The following is a 21013-nucleotide window of genomic DNA, read 5'->3' on the forward strand; positions in this document are numbered from 1 at the left end:
AAAAAAATTAAAAATAAAAAGGATTCCAATTATTTTTATGAATCGTATTTTCAAATTTATAATATTTTTTTAATATTTGATATATCTTAAAAAAGAATTTAAGGAAAAATAAAAATTGATTTTTTTTATAATCAGAATTGATTATTTTCAAAAAAATTATAAGGTGGAATTTTTTATAATGGATGAAATGAAATAGGTTCAGAGATATTCATGTATTGTATCATCTTTTCGAAAATTTGGACGGGGTGAAAATAATATTATTTGGAATTTATATCCTTACTTTGATAGTTTTTATAAGTATTACCTATGTTTTATTCTTAAAAAAATAATTTACCTTTGAGTGTAACAAAAAATAAAATTAATGTGGTTACTGGTATGTAGCAATTTACTTTTGTTGATATATTATTTTTTTATAAGCATTTTTTTAAAATTATTTATGTATTGTGTATGTGGCCATAATATTATTAAATTTAGCAATTCATGAGATAAAAAAAGTTGAAATCATTTTTTTTTGTTTTCGAGGGAAAATAAATTACTTAAGAGGATACATGTGGCATAGGTCTTCTAGAATAAAACTTTCTTACATTCTTTTCATATTTATATAAATATAGATATAGATAAATTATTATTTAGAAAACGTAGCTTTTAAAATCAACTATGAAGGAGAGAATCACTTTCTTCAAAGCATCTAGTTAATTATTATGAAGCATCTGCGACCTAGAAGAAACATTAAAGAGGAAAAAATTTGTATGGCACTAATTTTAAGGGTATATTATCCAAAAAAAAAACCATTTTAAAAGTACCTATAGAAAATTAACCCTGCATATGAATGAAACTAACCTTGAAAGAAAATATGACGGAGCAAAAGGAAATGAGCGAACATAAGTACGGTAGAGTGAATGATGGGGGAAGAGAACGTGAGTGAAAAAGAATATACCTTTAAGAAATTGTTATTGCATCTAAACAAACTCCTTAATGATACCAAAGATAAACATGAATGAGTAAAAATAACGAAGAATCGTGAGTTACAACGAATAAGAAGGTCTTGCGTTTATAATTAATAGTAAACATATAAGAATTACAATTTAAATTAGTGTGTTTTAATTGCTAACAAAAAATATAGTCTGATTTGATTTATTATTATATTATACTGTATTAATTAGAATAACTAAATAAAGAATTATTAAGAGTTCTTTTTTCATTCCATGGAATGATTAGGAGTTGATATAACTGAATAATGGAAAACATTAAAAAGTGTATATTTTATAATTGAATCACAAAATTGATTGTGCTAAATAAATTATTTGAATTTGAAACACTTGCTAATTTAAATGTTTAAAGTATTTATAAAATTAACTAAATAATTTAAATATGCGAAGTAGATGACTTTTTTTTTTAAAGTAGAAGTAGAGAACTTGAATACGGGGCATTAATAATTTTTTGACCAATATATGCAGATATATCTTTGTAAGAATAAGAGTCATAAATGTAGTAATAATTATTTGAGATTGATTGCTCTTTATATTCCTTAATTGACTAATTTGAATTTAAATTTTAAAAAATTTACTTCTATAAATTATTTAATATTTATAACTTAATTTAAATAAATTACATCATATTTATATGTTGATATTTTCGAATGGAAATGGCCTTATTCTAATGGAAATGGCCTTAGGGAAAGGCGCCGAAGCAGAAGTTGATTTTAAATTCGGTAACTGCAATTAAGAGGACAGTGAGATTTTGTTAATGTAGGGGTGCTTGGACTTGCAGTCTGTGTCTGTTTTGTTGGGCAACGCCCTGAGATTCTACTCTTGTATTTGATTAGGTACTTTAATGATGTCTCAGGTAATGTTTCTTTTTTCTATGCAAGAATGCTTGTAGTCTAGTTGCATGTCATTTAAGCTTGTTGCTACTATTTGTTAGAAATTCTGATCTTTCTAAAATAAAAAAAAAAATGAAATTTTATAATAGTAGAGGATATTAAATATGGTGAGAGATAATCATATGCTCTTTTTTTGAAATTTGCCGAGATGATCATATGAAATAAAAAACGTGGGAGTACCAAAATTAAAAATTTAATTAGAAAAAGAACTAATATCCTTACCATATAGTTTTCATAAGTAATATTGATGTTTTATTCTTAATTTTTTTTACTTCTAAGTGTAAAAAAAAAATGAAGTTACCGGTTTCAAAATAAATTTCTTTAAGTTTATATTTTTATAAACTCTTTTTCAAAATTATTAATTTAGTGTGTATGTTGTCATGGGTATTATTGAACATAGCAATTAATGTGACCAAAAAAGTGGAAATGAGTTTTTTTTTTGTTTTGGAGGGAAAATGAATCATTTAGGAAGGGACATGTGGCATAAGTCTTGTAGAAGAAAACCTTATTTTCATATATAGATATATAGATATATATATATATATATATATATTTCTCTTTTTTCTTCATCCCATTGTATATCATAATTTCTTCCATTTCACTAATTTTTTTCATTTTCTATCTAAGACTTTTTAACATCACTAGTTTATTTTTCAAATTTATTTACCAATCTAGTGCAAGTTTTGAATTATTTACAGATTTAGTATAAATCGCCATTGACATTGGCGGTTTCTTTAAATTTTTTTTTATCCCTTATGAAATCGCCATTAACATCGGAGATACCTTTTTTATTTAATGAAATCGCCACTGCAAGTGGCGACACCATTTTTTTTTTGTGACGCTACTAGTTAGTGACAGAAATACGTCCGTCACAAAATCCCAGTGTATATAATATGAAAGGTATTAGTGACGGAAAGTTAAGAGAGAAGAAATCCGTCGCAAAATATTTAGCGACGAAGTTATTCGTCACAAAATCCTAGTGAATAATAAAAAACAAAATTAGTGACGGATAGTAGAGTAGAAATTATTCCGTCGCAAAAGTATTAGCGACGGAATATTGTTTGTGACTTCTTTACATATTATATACAACGATTTTGTGACGGACGTTTTTCCGTCACTAACGAACAGAGTCAAAAAAAAAATTATGGTGTCGCCGCAGCAAGTGGCGATTTCATTAAAAAGAAAAGGAGGTATCTCCAATGTCAATGACGATTTCATAAGAACAAAAATAATATATTAATGAAATCGTTAATACTAGTGGCGATTTATACTAAATCCGTAAATAATTTAAAACTTACACTAAATTAGTAAATATGTTTGAAAATTACACTAGTGATGTAAAAAAGTCTATCCTATCGTTAATCAATACTGGAGTATCATTTTTCACTCAATCTCTCTATATGACATTAATGTTTTGGAAATTTGAAGTACAAAAAGAGAAGGTAGGGAGCAAGAACCTGAGGCCTGATCCAAAACTAAACTACCTGATGGCCCAACATGCATAACAAGTGAATTTGTGTGGGTTTTCGGGTTAAATGAGTCATAAAATTATCTAGAACAATTGATGTCTGACGAGTTCGAATGTGAACATTTTTCTCCACCGGCATCTAAACCTGAGTACCTGACTGATGGTCTAATATACTAAACAAACAGTAAGGCTTTGACGGGGCACACGCTTTCTATAAGAAAATGTAAGATTCAAATTTCAAACTATAAATTGCTTCTTTAGTAAGGCTCATACGGGCCTTACTGAAACATGTCGGTTTAGGTTGGTTTCAATCAAATTGAACTTAATTATAAACCGAATAATACCGATCGAAACTCAGACAGACCATTTTTTAATTATTTATTATGAAAAATGTGGAAGAAAAATAGAGGAAATAAAAGTCTTAATTACACTTTTAGTCCTCATGTATTGCGATTTACATTCAGAGTTCTACTTTGTCGAAATGAGTGACCTTAGATTTTTTTTCACGATTCGTAATCAGATCCATCCTTTAGTGGGACAAATTTTTTTTACTGAAATCATGTGCATTAAAAAAAATAAAGTTCTCTCTCTTGTTCATTGTCCTCTTCATAAATAACTAGCATTTGTCCTCCATGACACGTGGGGCTGACGAGAACTGGGAATGACCGTCGGTGCAATGAGAATGCATGGACAAGGAACGACTCTTAGCAAGACTTATTGGCAAAATGACACATGAATGAACCGATCACACACTCAAACGAGAGGTATTATGATATTATATAAGCATGGGACAATAAAATTGAGGAGAGCTTATCAGATTTGAATGATACTACTCATAACAATATCGTGCATCTTCTTTTATGGAGCTAAACTCATAAAAACTTCAAATTTAAGTGTGTTGCTTCCCTTGAAAAAAATATTGATATAGGTAGCCTCCTGAAAAGTTTTCCTAAAAAACACAAGTGAGGACAAAACATGCTAAAAATATTCGTGTAAAGCCTATAAGGCGAAGACCTTGCACACAAGCCAGAATTATGGAACGACAAAGGCAAAGTCTCACATCATTACCCTTAGCTAAGACCTAACCCAGCAGAGAAAAACATGGAGAGCCGTGTCAATTGAATGTAAAGTAACACAAAACCACTTTTGATATTGGTTGTTACAGATTTTCAATTCCACTTTTCAAATACAATGTATGTGCATTCACCCAATCATACACTTAATAATCTACTTAAGTCTAAACATACACTTATTTATGTAAAAAGTAATTAAAATAAGGTTTAAATATTCTATATGTCCCTGAAATTGTGTCCAGTACGAAAATAAGTCCCTGATTTTTTTTTCCGATTCCGGGTCCCTGGAAAAGTTTTTTAATCGAAATAGGTCCCTACGTGTGTTTAAAGTTTAGGTGGCTCTATTTTCGCATAGTCATTAATTCCACATGGCTTTTATAATTTTTTTTAATTACACATGGAATAATAAAACGAAATTAAACATTTTAATTTTAAATTTAATCCCTAATCCCTAAGAAATCAAATCAGATCATCTTCAATCCAATTCCTCAGGTCTACCTTCTCCTGCAGATTTGTTTGCTTCAGCAACCTCCGACCACCGCCACCACCACAATCCACCCCACCCCTTCTCTAGAAACCCACTCACCTCTAACCACCGCAACCGACCCCACCCCAGAAACCAGAAATCCACTCACCTCTAACCACCACCGCAACCCACCCCACCCCCACCCTAGAAACTAGAAACCCACTCACCCTCCAACTACAAAAAAATTGCCCCTGCCACTCCAACCCAACCTGTTCTCTTATATATATATCTCGCAGCATCCTTCTTCTCCGTGAGCCTTATCCCTCTCTGTATGAATCCTGCTTCCTCTCTTCTTCACAACCTTGGCTCACCCATTCACCCACATGCGGCGAATGTGTAGATCCAGTGGTCCTCTACAACACAAAGGTCGGATCTTTTCAAGATTTGGCGGTGAGGGAACCCAGATCGAGTGAAAACACAGATCGAGATAAAACCCAAATCGAGAGAGGACACATATTGAGAGAAAACCAGATCGAGGTGAACATGTTCTCCGTTTTTTTCTCTTCTCTGTTATGCTCTTCGATTTTCTGTTTTTTTGTGAAGATTGATGGCTATGGTGGAGAAACAAGGTGGTGAGGATAGAGAAAATCGGTTATGGGTTTACTGTTTTGGTTATGAGTTTGCAGTAATGAAGAGGGAGGTAAGGAGGAGAGATTGATGATTTTGAGACTTTCTGGCTAAATTTTCTTCTTCCTCGACGCACCAGCAAACTCCACGGTTGATTCAAGAATTTGGTGGGTTTGATGGGGTTTCAAGAACAATTCAAGGGTCGAGAATGATTCAAGGGTCAGATTTTTGGTGGTGGAGACCCACTAAAGTTTGATTGGGAGAAATTAGTTTTGGTTATGGTGGCTTATGGTTTTTGGGTTTTATCTACTTCTTCAAGCCTGATTTTTTTTCTTCCGGTTTCCTCACATCTACAAACATTCTGGGTTTTAATTAATGGAAAGGATAAAGTGTGGGTATTTTGAATTTTAATTTCTGAGTTTTATTTGTAATTCAGGTTTTTGAACTTTGGTTTTTTTTTTTTTTGAATTTTAGGGGTTTTTAAGTTTGAAGATGATAGAAGTTGAAGATGAAGATCATACATGAACATGATGATCAACAAAATGTTTATGGATTTTGTGTTATTTTAATAAAGTTTTTAAGCCTTTCGTTTAATAAGCCATGTGTAATTAAAAATAATAATAAAGGTCACGTGGAAACAATGACTATGCAAAAATTGAGCCACTTAACCTTTAAATACACGTAGGGACCTATTTCGATTAAAAAAATTTACAGGGACCCGAAATCGAAAAAAAAAATTCAGGAACTTATTTTCGTACGAGTACAATTCTAGGGACCTCCAGAGTATTTAAGCCTTAAAAAAATTATTTTGTTCTTTATCACACTTAATTTTGTTTTCTACTCATCGTTTTAGTTATTTTTCATCTCTTCTACGCATCAGCACATAATCAAAGACCAAATCCACATAGAAGTTGACTATAAGTAGATGTAGAAGAGTCAGAACTTCATAGCAGGCCTAAATAGTTTGAAATACATGTGAAAAAGACTGACAGCAAAGAAAAATAAACCTAAGAGTACTATTTTTTTTTTTGGTTACATGGAGGGCTATGCCCGGAAAAGAAAAGAAACTATACTAAGATGGTGCGAGGGAAAGTGATTCCCATCCGATAAAAAAACAAAAGATTCAAGCAGCTAGGAGGAGGGGTCTCAAAGCAGTGCAACCCCAAACTGAGGACATGAGATTCATTTGCCAGACAATCTGCAACTTGGTTCGCCTCACGTAGGATATGAACACAAACAACATTCCAATCTCGAGCCAGGAAGACACGAATCTGATTCACAAGGGACGCGTACGGGTGAAGGATAGCACAACCCTCATTTATCAGATTCTCAGCAACAAGAGAGTCACTCTATACTATTAATATTACTCTATACTAATATAAATCACATAATACAAGTTTCATGACCTAAATCAGACCATTAAATCTTGACCAATTAATAAAGAACATTAATAAAGAGTAAACGAAAAGTTGTCGTATAGTGGCTACACATGGTTGGGTTGGGGTTGGCAAATGTCATGTGGTGGTGACAAGGAGAAAAAAACAGTCTGTTATAGAGAGAAGGGAAGTGAAAGAAAGTGACGTCTACTTAACGAAATGAAACGCATCGCGGGAAGTAACCGAGGATTCGAGAAACAGTAGAAAATGAGCCATTAGATGAGATGTATATGTAAAGGATAAAATAGTAATTATTCATTACACTCTTTTTCTTTCCTCTCACTTTTTCTTCCACATTCACTCATACCAAACAATTCAAATAATCATCTCCCTTTCCGTTCTCCCTCCTTCCTCTTTCTTTCTTTCCTTCCACTTTTCTTTCCTCTTACTTTCTTTCCGAACCAAACAAAGCCTAAATCCTCATCTGCAAGCAGTCTATAGTTCGATCACTGAATGATACGTATGAAGAAGAATTTGCTGGAATGGACGTAATATGATCTCAGAAAGTCTCGAGATGATTAGTCTTATAACTGCCAATTATTTAGTATAACTATGGCATGAGGTAAAAAGGACGAAGAGAGACATGCAGCGTGTGCAGGTGGCCCACCACTATGAAAGCGGTGCGGTGCACTGTACTGTTCCCAATCCCTCACCCCCACATACGACTTATAATTATTTTATATTTTTATTTATTTTGTCATGTGTGTTGTGGAGTAGTGTACCATACCACAATAGAATATATCGAACCATTCTTTCACCAAAAAGAAAAAAAAATAATTAATTAAAATTTTCATTCACATCACCACCATCATCACCAACAACAACAGCAACAACAACGTTTTCGTCCACAGAACCTGTTGCTATTTGCGTGTGTTCGCGATCTGCTTTCCTTGTAACGCTTATCCTCTGACGTACGAGTACGATGATGTTTACCTTCAATCTCATCATTTTGCTGTTGAATTTTAGTTTAGTTTTCAATTTTCAGCTCAGCTAGGTTTCTGTTAATCTGTTTATGTAGGTAACTTGCCAAATTGGAAGACCTAGTTGATAGTTTCTAGTACTTGGCTATGAAGGTTGAGCCTAATTGGAACCATGGTTGCGTTAGGGGTGCACTTTCTGGACTCTTGGGGTTGAATTGAGGCTAATTGACTGTGATTCTGTGTTTTGTCAATTTCTTACTGTGACTTAATTTAGGTTAATTGGTTGTGAGTTGTGACGATGGAAGCTAGATTCGGTGCAGAAGCTTATCATTATTATGGTGTGGGTGCCTCTTCTGATATGAGGGGTATGGGGAAGAGGTCTGCTGAGTGGGATTTGAATAATTGGAGGTGGGATGGGGATCTGTTCATTGCTAGTAGGGTGAATCCAGTGCAGGAGGATGGGGTTGGTCAACAACTTTTCCCTCTTGTGTCCGGGATCCCAGCGTCGAATAGCTCTTCTTCGTGTTCTGAGGAGGTAGATCTTAGGGATCCCATGGGGAGTAGGGAAGGGGAGAGGAAAAGGAGAGTTATTGTGCTGGAGGATGATGGTTTGAATGAGGAAGGAGGTACGCTTAGCTTGAAGCTTGGTGGGCATGCTGCGGATAGGGAGGTTGCAAGCTGGGATGGGGGGAATGGGAAGAAGAGCAGAGTGGCTGGTGGGGGTGCTTCGAATCGCGCTGTTTGTCAGGTGGAGGACTGTTGTGCAGATCTGAGCAGGGCTAAGGATTATCACAGGCGTCATAAAGTTTGTGAGATGCACTCCAAGGCCACTAGGGCACTTGTCGGAAATGCAATGCAAAGGTTCTGTCAACAATGCAGCAGGTGAGTTTCCCTTCTAGATTGCTTTCCATTTTTGTTGTAGTTGATCAGTTTGGTATTGGTTTAAATTTATATGTCTATATATGAAATAAAGGTATTAATTATGACACTTAGATGTAATAAATTGATGAATATGGAAATTATATCTGAAATTCTGAATATAGAAGAAGATCATTATGGATTTCTTTTAGAGGTCCTTTATGCTATTGTTTGTTATACACTTTGACTCAAGCATTGAAAGTTTAAATTACTTCTTTTACTCCATCAATAGGTTTCACATGCTTCAAGAATTTGATGAAGGAAAGAGAAGCTGTCGAAGACGCTTGGCAGGCCATAATAAACGAAGAAGGAAAACAAATAATGAAGCTGTTCCTAATGGAAATCCTCTAAATGATGATCAAACTAGTAGTTATCTGTTGATAAGTTTGTTGAAGATACTTTCAAATATGAATTGTGAGTATCTCTTAAATCATGATTTTTATAACTAGAGCCTAGAGGAGTTGGTGGCATATAAATTGTTTTGTATGGCAATGATTGATGCTTGTTTCTCTTATTTCAAACAACAAAAGGCATATTATTAATTTAAACTAATACTTCTTATATATAACTGCTGTTGGTGGTGGAAGGTAGTAGTTTGGTCAGCTGCAAATATGGTTTATTAATACTGTATTTTGTCAGTAACTCTTAGTCTCTGAGAGAGAGGTTTCTTACTGAAGGTAAATCTGTATGTCCGGGTCCGGTTTTTCAAACAGAATCATTTCTAAGTAAGCCAACACACTGCTGCAGGAAATTAATTTTCTTAACTTCCATTTGACTTCATGTCGACTGATTAGTTTAGTAGGCTTTTCACTTAACTTCTATGAAAATAGTGTCAGATGGAAAACAAGAAGATTAATTTCCATCCTTGCTTTGTGGGGACTGAATGTTGAACTTGAAGGCTGGTTGATATGTAGGGAGTTTTTAAAAGAGGAAGAAACTGGATCTGACAGCTTAGAAGAGGAAAAATAAAATGATTTGACCTTGAATTTGTGTGTTAGTCAACTTTACCTAGTGAGCTCTTATCAAGGTTAGTTTCCACTGTTAAGCATATTTAGGATTTTAGGTACGTTGCTGGACAACACATGGAATAATATTCTTCAATTTTGATAAAAGATCCATTGCCTAGTCATTGAACTCCTAACAAAATTGTATCAGTGGACCCTCGACCCTCATCAATGAATTTCCAACTCAAAAGTAAACTTGCTAGCACCTTGAAAAGTGGTCCTAAATCATTACTTTTGCTACTCATGAGTCATGAGTAACATTTACTTATAGCATATAAAATCAATTTTTAGTGCTTTAATTGTTGGTGTCAAGCATGATTGACTTTCAGTTTTCCTAGTGGTAATGAGTTGTTTTGTCAAATAATTTGTGTCTCATTGATAGGGTGACTTTGTGAACACATGTAAAATGCCCATGCATATACCAGTCAAGTATAGGATATATCCATCTTTTTCATGGGTTTTTCTAGAAACTAACATTGTGTTCATCTCTTTATTAAATTGGTCTGAGAGATCAATGGTTGACCTCTAAAAGGGGATCTAGGAGAGGGGTTACAATTTTAGCAGAAGTTATATTGAAAAAGATAAAGATACAAGGCCCTATAATAATATTTGTTCTCCTCCATTGGGCAATAAATGCATTTCAGCAATTGGCATGCAATAAAATTTTAGGTGATCATAACAATATTTCATTTTAGGTGATCATAAAATTTTAGGTCAATCTTGTGGGATGTTATGAACTTAGGAGACTTTTTTTTTTATAACAATGAGATACTTGAATTATTACTGCAATTGGTGAAATTGCATTTTAGATAAATTCCTGTATTTGTTTCTCTGTTGGTCTTTCTTCTTTAACTGAGGTTTTTTGGGATGGATAATGACATGTTTAATGAATTTTAGCTGACAGATCGGATCAGACTACAGACCAGGATCTACTGACTCATCTTCTAAGGAGTCTTGCTAGTCGGAATGGTGAACAAGGGGGCAATAACTTGTCTAACATTTTGCGAGAACCAGAGAATTTGTTGAGAGAAGGGGGTTCATCTAGGGAGTCAGAGATGGTGCCAACTTTACTCTCCAATGGTTCTCAAGGCTCTCCAACTGATATAAGACAACATCAAACTGTATCTATGAATAAAATGCAACAAGAAGTGGTGCATGCACATGATGCTAGGGCTACTGATCAGCAGCTCATGTCTTATATAAAGCCCAGCATTTCAAACACTCCTCCAGCTTACGCAGAAGCCAGAGACAGTACCGCTGGACAAATCAAGATGAATAATTTTGATTTGAATGACATATATATTGACTCAGACGATGGCATAGAAGATCTAGAAAGATTGCCTGGAACTACTAATCATGTCACTAGCTCTCTTGATTACCCATGGACACAACAAGATTCCCATCAGTCAAGTCCACCTCAGACAAGTAGAAATTCAGAGTCTGGATCTGCCCACTCCCCTTCTAGTTCCACTGGAGAAGCTCAGGTATGTCCGATGCGCTTCATTATTTTGAATTGGCTGCTCTACTTGCAATTTTCAATACCTTCCTTGCACTCAAGTGCACAACTTGGCTCCTTGATTGTGTAACTTTGTATAGAAAATTGAGGATGTTTTACTGAAATTACCACAAGTCTGTTTGCGGTCTTGGTTATTAGACTTTTTTGGTGATGTCTTGACACACAATTCCATCTTGGTGGTATGACTATAAAAAATGAACTATTTCATTTAGTCATGCTCCGAAAGTAGCATTATCGTCATCTTTAATTGGTTTAGCTGCATGATTTCTGTGAAATATATGAAGAATGAAATTTGGTCTTTTTTTGTTTTGGGGGTGGGGTCCAGAGTTTTTTTATATATTTATTTGAAGGGGGGTTTTGAGACCTTGGGAGAGGATTGGAAAAGACTGGCTTTGCATATTTGGAGGGATTGATCCCAGGATATTTGACCTCCACAGGAAACCATAGAAACTTTGATATGAATATATGAGTATTTTGATTTGATCACTCTAGTTCTTACTGGATGCGTCTCCAGTCTTTATGCTGCTTCATATAGTGTACTGTATAGAAACACATATGCCTGCACAAATCCTGGTTTAAATAGCTTGTCTGGATTTAGCCTTTTATCCCCATTGACCTGTCTTGAGGATGCTTGATGGTGTTGTTGCATCCAGTAGTTATGGTAGTGAGAAAGATTCAGACAATGTTGGTCCTTCCTTAGGGTCAAATGTGATGCTGCTTGCTTAAGTAGTTAAGTTGCTGAGGCAAAAGTTTGAAAAACAAAAACAAATTGTCTGTATTCCTATTAATTAATCATTGCCTGCCTTCATATATGGAATTTATGGTACTCACTGCTTCCAGTATTTGATTAAATAAGCTCTCATAGTCAAAACCCCACTCTCACAAAAAAAGGACTTTGGGAAAATATAACAGAATAAATCAATAACAATGGGGTAATTATTTCCCCTTTTCACCCAGGTTTTTGAACAATGCATTTTTTTGTTAAATTTATCATATATTGAAATTGTCATCATTTAACTGTTAATTTTTTGTTTCCACGTTTCAGTGTCGCACAGATCGTATTGTTATCAAACTCTTTGGTAAAGAGCCGAGTGATTTTCCTCTTATACTTAGAGCACAGGTACTTTAAGCTTTCTAAAGCAGCTACGAGTAACTGCTTTTCATTTGTTTCTCTCCAAATTTAATCACACTGAGGATTTCAATTGCCAGATTCTTGACTGGTTATCACACAGTCCTACTGATATTGAAAGCTACATACGACCTGGTTGTATTGTTTTGACAATTTATCTGCGCCAGGCTGAAGCTGTTTGGGAGGAAGTAAGCTTTTTCTTCTTAAGTTATTGACAAATGACCTGGGTGGTTATTTCTCTTTAAATTTGACTATCATGACCTGGTTGTTATTTTGCAGATTTGCTATGATCTGACTTCTAGTTTGGGTAGGCTACTGGATGTCTCAGATGATACTTTTTGGAGAACTGGATGGGTTCACATCAGGGTGCAGCATCAGATGGCATTCATTTTCAATGGTCTCTTACCTTATCTCTGTTGTTGTTACATATTAGGGGTCAGGATCATTGGAGTTTTCAGTAAATGAGTTCCATCAAATAAGCACATTAAGTCATTAACTGTTAAAATATTTGAAATCCTTGCTTTGATAAGTTGTCTATATTAGAGACTTGTATCTACATCTAATTTATCTCCAAGCCACATTTATAAATTTGGTTGGTCGACTGCATTGAGGATTCATGTAATTATAATACTATGCTTCATTGTCTACAATCTGCATTGTTATCATCGTTTACTATGTTTGTGCATGAAGTAACTATATCATTCGGGACTAAAAGTATTTGTTTATATGGCTAGGTATCTTACTGCAATTTATATGCTGCAGGTCAAGTTGTCATCGATACATCACTACCTTTCAGAAGTAACAATTATAGCAAGATTTTGACTGTTAGTCCTATAGCTGCACCAGCATCAAAGAGAGTTCAATTTTCCGTTAAGGGTGTCAACATGATACGCCCTGCCACGAGGTAATCTCCATTGTTTTGTGACTTGTCAATCCTTTGCATGTAGATAGTTGAAAACAAAGTTTGAAAGTGACATGGATTGAAGTTTTATGATTTTATTTAGCTATATGTAATTTTGTTGGGCTAGTGTGTTACATGACCCTTAAATCTGTCTTCAGGTTAATGTGTGCTTTAGAAGGGAAATATCTGGTCTGTGAAGATGCTCATGAGTCGATGGATCAATACTCCGAGGAGCTTGATGGACTTCATTGCATCCAGTTTTCTTGTGCTGTCCCTGTAACAAATGGAAGAGGATTTATTGAGGTGCTTTTACATAACTCTCAAATTATCAACAGAAAAAAGTAGGCAGGGATAAGAAAATTGTGCACTGATCACTGAAAATTGTACACTGCTTTTTCATCCACTTCATTTGTAATTCAATTAAGGGGATAAGGAAATTCCTCTGTTTATCCTACTTTATGGTACCCCTTTACACACACTGATCACTGTTGAGTGTTAGTGATATCCTTAGTCCTAACTCATAAGCTTTTTTGTCCAATTATTTTTTACATTCGCTTCCATTTGCCAGTTTTCCATATTGTTAACTGAAGACAAGGAACCCTATACTAATGCTGTGTCCGCGCTTCGTGTTTTTTAATTGCTAGATTGAGGACCAGGGTTTGAGTAGCAGCTTTTTTCCTTTCATTGTTGCGGAGGAGGATGTTTGCTCAGATATCTGTGGGCTTGAGCCTCTACTAGAATTAAGTGAAACTGATCCAGATATTGAAGGGACTGGAAAGATTAAAGCCAAAAGTCAAGCTATGGATTTCATTCATGAAATAGGTTGGCTCCTTCATGGAAGCCAGTTGAAATCTAGGATGGTTCACTTAAGCTCCAGCACAGATCTCTTTCCATTGAAACGGTTCAAGTGGCTCATGGAGTTCTCTATGGATCATGATTGGTGTGCAGTAGTGAAAAAACTGCTGAACCTACTGCTTGAGGGAACTGTCAGTACAGGAGATCACCCATCCCTGGATCTAGCACTTTCAGAGATGGGTCTCCTTCACAGAGCTGTAAGGAGAAATAGCAAGCAGTTAGTGGAGCTGCTTTTGACATACGTTCCTGAAAATATCTCTAATGAAGTAAGACCTGAAGGCAAAGCACTGGTTGAGGGAGAGAAACAGAGCTTTTTGTTTAGACCTGATGCTGCCGGTCCTGCTGGTTTAACACCCCTTCATATAGCAGCTGGGAAAGATGGTTCTGAGGATGTACTGGACGCTTTAACTAATGATCCTTGCATGGTAAAATTCCTACTAACTGCTATCTTAAATTATACCAATCACCCTGAGAATCAATTTCCTTAAATATGTTATGCATCAAAATTGTTTTCCTATTCTGTCCTTTTGGAAATCATGTGGTCACGTTCGTGCTACATTTGTGACATGGGTTTTTAATACAGGTGGGAATTGAGGCATGGAAAAATGCTCGTGACAGCACAGGCTCCACACCTGAGGATTATGCGCGTTTACGTGGCCACTATACTTACATTCACTTAGTGCAGAAAAAGATTAACAAGAGACAAGGAGCACCTCATGTGGTGGTTGAGATTCCCACAAATCTGACAGAAAACGACACAAACCAGAAGCAAAATGAGTCGTCCACTACCTTTGAGATTGCGAAAACCCGTGACCAAGGGCACTGTAAACTTTGTGACATTAAATTATCTTGTAGAACTGCAGTTGGCAGGTCTTTGGTATACAAACCTGCAATGCTCTCCATGGTGGCAGTAGCAGCAGTCTGTGTCTGTGTGGCCCTTCTGTTTAAAAGTTCACCTGAAGTTCTTTACATGTTCCGACCCTTCAGTTGGGAATCGTTGGATTTCGGAACAAGCTAAGGTTTATTAACTTGCACCTTTAATAAAACTCGATAGGTGTTGTATGAGGATGTTGTATTCATAGGCTGAATAACCGAGATTTCCTGTAGGACCGGTTCTCTGTATTGGCTAAACTGTGCTATATTACACGTATTTGTTATCCGTCAATGGACTGTCTTTGTACAACTTTGTGCAATGTATGTGGACGCAACATTTTATGAAAGTTGAAGCACTCTGTTTAGGATCCTTTGTAGTTTAAGAGTTATACTTGTATGGAATATTCAACCTTGTCTTTGATTAATGACAAGGTTTTTTAGAAGGTAATTAAATTGAAATGGAGAATGTAAAGGCTACTAGCATGTTTAATTTTGGCTAGCATTTGCGGGTTCACAAATTAATCCACCAATCCACATTTATTTTATAATAGGAAGCATTCTGTGTTTTGTGCCAGATTTTTAAGCATCAAGTACTGAAGCAAATATTCAGTTATAGAAAGTGTTTTATCTATTTTTCTTTAGGCTTCTGAGCCAAAACACCATAAAGAAACCTAGACGTGAGTTAAATATTAGCCTTTTTTTTTTGGGTCAAAAAATATTAAGCCTTAAACGTGAACCATGTGTGAATGAATGACCTTTAAATCCTCCAATCAGGATCAAAGCACTAGGCCTTAGATGTGAGCTGAGTACAACGGACTTCCCAAACTGACTTATGAAGTCAACTTGCTTCCTTTAATATTGTTGATATCTGGCTTTAATATTATTATTACACATGTGGATAATAGTAATAATTGACGTAATTAGACTTTTGATTCCTTTAATATTGTTGATATCTGACTTTGATCCCCCAATATTTTTTTAAGAAGAATTAGTCCATAAGATTTTTTAGTTGTTATAGTCAAATCTTCCATTAGTTTTATTGTACTCTTTTATTCTCATTTTTGAAGTAAAGTCTTCACATTAAAAAAAATACTACAATGTTCCTTCTTTAAACTTTAACCTCATGTCTTTAACATCCTAAAAAGTTTTCAAATTTTCACTTACTTTCTCACTTTTGAAATTATTTCATATCTCGAATCCATCATAAATCTATCTATCTATCTATCTATCTATAAACTATATAAAGGGAGAGTTTTTGCAGCATTGAGGGTAAATATGTCAATCAACAAATAATTTCAAAGACAATGAAGCTTGACCATGGATATTTTGGTAAAAGTCTCTTTTATTTCACTTGAATTGAATCTCAGCCATTGATTCACAGTAAGTTATTATTTGTGGATCAAATCTTGGCCGTGGAAATCCTGCAGCAATCTCCTTCTGTATTTTCATCCGTTTTCATTCATTCTTCCAGGGCTTTTAATCGCGTGCACGTTATCTATCCCCTTCATGTCTTCCGTTCCATCTTCACTCTCTTTGCCTCTCTCCGTCTTCTGTTTCTTTGTTTGCGATGTTGAGGCCAGGGATTCCTCTCCCCATTACATCACAAGGCCCTCTCTTTAACCCCAAAGTAGTGGCTGCCGTTTTTTCCGCAGCGGCATCGAGATCGGCGACGAGGTGAAGACCCTGATGTTTGTGCGCGTGAGAGAAACCGCGCGACACAGTGGAGTGGAGGGGTGATTGTGTGAGCGATCAGATCTCTTTCGCCTAACCTTAGGTATGCATTTTGTGTGCTACAATGTTTGTTTTGAGGCCCTGCCGTTCGGTTTTGGTGGAGACTTTCAGCTTCACTCTGTATGTTTCAGACCCTTCTCCTTTCCTTTCATTTTTCATTGTGCATTCTCTGATTTGGACCTGTCCGATAGGTTTTCATACTGGCTTAAGGTGTGGCATTCTGAAGGTTTTGGTTGCTCAAAAGATCCTCCGTTTTGTGAGTGCTTCTAATTCTTCCGCTAGGTGATATTCAACATTCTTTTCTCCTTTCGTTTCATTTTGTATTCTGCATTGAATGAAATTATGTTATTATTGATGAAGGTTTGATCTCTTAAAAGTTCTGAAATCATGTTTTGGGCCTCTCTTGAGTTCCTATTATCATGTGAGTATGTCTTCCATTGTTTGTTTTATGCCCAAATAATTTACTAAACATATGACCTTGCCTATTGTAGCAGATAATGTTTTCCTGAATCTATCACGCCATGGTTCAGCAAAATTTTATTTTATTCAATCTCCTCAATACTCACCTTGGCTTTGTGGAATTTTCATGCAGGACAAGGCTCCTCCACTTCCTTCTTGCCCTCCAAATCCGGCGGTGGCAAGCAGAATAAGGTTTTTCGTTTCTCTTTTTTTGGTTTCGTTTCTTTTTCTCCCCTTATTGTAATTATCGCTTGATGGGGGTAATCGGTTGGATTTGTTTTATTATCCATGATGGGTGCCGGAGCTCATATAGAAAATTTGATGCCAATAACTTTAAAGAGTACATTTTTGTTGAGATTTATGCAATATGAAAGATTGGGTGTGTGGTATTGTGCTCATATATTTGTGCTTAACACAAGTGGAGCAAGGGAAAGAAAAAGTATCAAGCCAGCTATGATAAGCTCCTCACTGAAGCACCCAAATACAAACTCCTCACTCCTTCCATTCTCTCTGAAGTCTAATTGTTTAAGGATGTCTCTTTTTCTCCCTGCCTTTTAGTTAGTTATGATATATGTTATTCATGTTGATGAGAAATCATGTGTTGGTGTTGGTTTGGTGCATGTTCTGTATTATGGTTACATCTGATTTCATTTTGTACTTGACGCTGATGTCAGGTGGAGTTGTCGAAGTATAGCAAACAATGGTGGATGAATGTTTAATGGCAAGATTTCGCTGGACAAAAAGGTTTGCTTTCTATTTCTTTGATTCTCATCTTTGTGCCTTTAGGTAATGTCATCTCCTTCTATATTTATTTTCCTTTTATCTCATTAAAAACACCCTTATTTTCCCTTACTATCGTTTTATACATGTTCCACTCCTCTGCCGCGTGCAATGAACACAAGTGGAGATGATCAGGATGTGGGCGTCCTGGAGTTAGGTGAACTTCTTTATTAACTTCTTTATCCATCTCTTATGCTCAAGAATCTGGGTCCACTGATTGAGCTCCAAAAACATGCTTTTCTGAAACTTTTGTGGCTGGGTTTGTTGATGTTGCCCATGTTCCTGAGCTTTCAATGCCGGAAATCTTTCATGGACTGCAGGTACATCCAGCTTCGCAAAGCTGTACAGTGTATCAAGATATAGAAAAACTATAAATTGTATCATATTTTTTCAACTTTCTTTCTTTTGTGGGCTTAGGATACCCAATAATTTTTATTCCTTCATCAGACATGAGAATCAGAGAAACTGACAAAGATGACATTCTTTTTTCAGTTCTGTTGAACCACTCTTCAACAAATGATGAACACATTGGATACGATTGTGGAAGGTCCCTTTGGTTATAGAAGCACTTCACCTTTGAAGGCTAAATAAGTTGTAGTTCAAACATGAATCCAGAATGAAAAGAAACAATAGGGGAGCAAGAGTTTTGGCCAGGTTTTGTGAAACTTTTGCAGGGTAAGTCGCAGTAGTAGACTAGAGCAATACACTGCAATTATATATATCCACAAACAAAAGTATGGAAAATAAAGGAAAATGCTACTTATTTAAATGTAAAATCAAATTTCAGAAATGCAGGAGTGGCAGAGAAAAAACACTATCTATTGAAGCATTCCACAAAAATCATAATTGTGGAGATGATCAGGAAGTGGGGTTCCTAGCAGCATAGACAACCATGTTCTTGCGAGAAGGGTCAATATGAGAGACTTGATTAGAATGGTGAGAATGGAATGACAGTTTCATCTGAGGAGACTGCTAAATCTGGCGTTAGAAAGTAGAAGAAGGTTTGCTTTTTCTCTTTTTTTTTGTTTCCTTTTTTTTCTCCCCTAAATGTTGAACAACAGCTAGGTTGACATTTTCACTAAAGCTATCAGTTATAATCAGGTTGATCATATTTTTAGCTGAATTATCATGGCTGTACATGTATGTAATATTTAGCATATTAAGTTTGCACTTTTGTCTTATAGATTGAAATCAATTCTTTATTATAAGAGGAAATCTCCAACTAATCTTGGGTGAACTGCAACTTAATTGTTTTTACCTTTGAGATCACTTAGTGGTTCTTATCACGGGTTCAAATGATAGTCACATACGAGCCTTCTTAATTTGTAAGAGAAAAGCTTCCATATCACTGTTTGCTTGCTCAGTTTTTTTTAGCTCATACTAATTCTCTTCAACGTAATATGTTTGGTTGCTTAGTTTTTTTATTTAACTTGGCATTTCTTGAACTTCTTCTTATAAGCTATTTAAAGCAGTGTCCATATCCTGATGAGAAGCATATATTTAGTCCCTTGAAGGTAAGGATTTTAGAAAGCTGTCATGGTTTGTAATTTATTTAGTAAACAGTGACATCCTTAATTGTACATGGTTTTTGGTTAAAATAGGACTGCACTTACGTCCTCTAACCTTTAAGGAAATGAAGACTGCATACTATTTAAACTTTTCTCTTTAAGCCTGTCTAAAACAATTCATTTTCACAACTGTAAAACCTCATATTAGAAAATTACTGCACTTCCTCTCTTTTAAAAAATCTTTTTTGGATCATAGATATCACAAGAAGGGACATACAAATTTAAATAAAGTTCAAGACAATAAGATAAAAAAAACAAACAAAAATTTTCCAACCCAGAGAAATGGAATGACTATAGTTTTTGAATAGGTTACTAATTTGGAGAAGTGAATTGTTTTTTTGCTGAAATTCCTATTTGCAGATAAGTGTGTGAATACAACATGTCTTTCTTCTGCCTGTGTTTCATTGATTCTCCATGGTGTGACTTTGAATCTTCCTTCAACTTTTGTTGTTATTTTTTTTAAATAACTTTTCCTGTTATTATATCCAGTGTATGATGCTTTCTGGTCATTCATATTGCCTTCATTTTTTAAGAGCTGTAATTCTCTTATTCTATTTCTCCCTATGTGGATATCTGTGTGTCATTTTTCTTTTGCATGTGACCTCCCTGGCAGGATGTATTTGACCTACCTTTTCACACAGTTAGAGATCAAATAGAAGAAAGCCTTTGAACCAAGATGGCTTCTATGAAGGTAATCTCATAGCTTCCCTGATTTCAATCTTGCACATATGAATAGGTTACTAATTTGGAAAGGTCAACTTCTTTCTTAACTGCTTTATCTGTCTCTTATGGTCAAGCAGCTGGGTCTACTGATTCTGTTCCAAAGAATGCTTCTTTGACTCTATTGTTGTGCAGGTGTATACACTTATATCTCTTCTTTTAAATTTTCTATGTAATAAGTTGAGAGTGCTGCTAAAAGGACTGAGGGGGGTGGGTTTGTTGATGTTGCATGGATTGCAGGTTCAACAAACTTTTGAAAGCTGCAAAGTGTATCAAGATACAGAATTAATATATGTAGTGCATCAAGTTTTCATGTTTTTTGAACTTCCTTTGTTTTAAGTTTTTTTCTTTTGTGGGCTTCGGATTCTAAGTTCCATTTGTACTGTCAAGAGATGATATCTTCAATTTTGAAGGGCATTACGACCCAACTATGATATATTGGAATTGAATTATTACGGTCTTTGCAAGTCAAGTTTTGGTTCCAAAAAAGAGTATGTTTAATTTTTCCACTGTTTATTCTTTTGGTTTCGTTTTATTTTTCCAATGTCGTGGAATGTGTCACGTACTGACTACAATTCTTTGCCTCAAAGCTGAAATCCTCCCTTTTATTCAACCAGGTTGATGTTCAATCTTCCATAATGAAACTTATGACAGGTTGTGATTTCTTTGTCCTTCTGCAATGCATGT

At 35.2% G+C, this 21013-nt stretch overlaps 1 protein-coding gene and 1 long non-coding RNA gene across 10 annotated transcripts; both read left to right on the forward strand.

Moving 5' to 3' along the window:
* Window positions 1-7674: 7674 nt before the first annotated feature.
* On the forward strand, window positions 7675-15438 carry LOC130720652 (squamosa promoter-binding-like protein 1). 3 transcript variants are annotated; one of them, XM_057571326.1, is made up of 11 exons: window positions 7675-7869; window positions 7947-8754; window positions 9023-9204; window positions 10692-11278; window positions 12356-12430; window positions 12520-12627; window positions 12719-12836; window positions 13202-13343; window positions 13499-13643; window positions 13985-14620; window positions 14779-15438. In XM_057571326.1, the coding sequence occupies exons 2-11, from the start codon at window positions 8171-8173 to the stop codon at window positions 15211-15213; spliced, it is 3012 nt and encodes a 1003-aa protein (XP_057427309.1). In that variant the 5' UTR covers window positions 7675-7869; window positions 7947-8170; the 3' UTR covers window positions 15214-15438. The 3 variants fall into 3 exon arrangements, with proteins under 3 accessions (XP_057427309.1, XP_057427307.1, XP_057427308.1); XM_057571324.1 differs by having other exon boundaries at window positions 7971-8754; XM_057571325.1 differs by having other exon boundaries at window positions 7675-7863; window positions 7971-8754.
* A 1082-nt stretch (window positions 15439-16520) lies between these two features.
* Window positions 16521-20793, forward strand: LOC130717854 (uncharacterized). 7 transcript variants are annotated; one of them, XR_009012433.1, is made up of 10 exons: window positions 16521-16919; window positions 16991-17055; window positions 17160-17220; window positions 17392-17450; window positions 17933-18195; window positions 18531-18713; window positions 18826-19039; window positions 20220-20297; window positions 20407-20461; window positions 20567-20793. It is a non-coding gene; the product is annotated as an uncharacterized LOC130717854 (long non-coding RNA). The 7 variants fall into 7 exon arrangements; XR_009012434.1 differs by having other exon boundaries at window positions 16522-16919; window positions 16991-17081; window positions 17933-18358; XR_009012435.1 differs by having other exon boundaries at window positions 16522-16919; window positions 16991-17081; window positions 17177-17220; window positions 17933-18358.
* The last annotated feature ends 220 nt before the right edge of the window (window positions 20794-21013 follow it).

Source organism: Lotus japonicus, chromosome 5, assembly GCF_012489685.1.
Source record: "Lotus japonicus ecotype B-129 chromosome 5, LjGifu_v1.2".
Classification (NCBI taxonomy): domain Eukaryota; kingdom Viridiplantae; phylum Streptophyta; class Magnoliopsida; order Fabales; family Fabaceae; genus Lotus; species Lotus japonicus.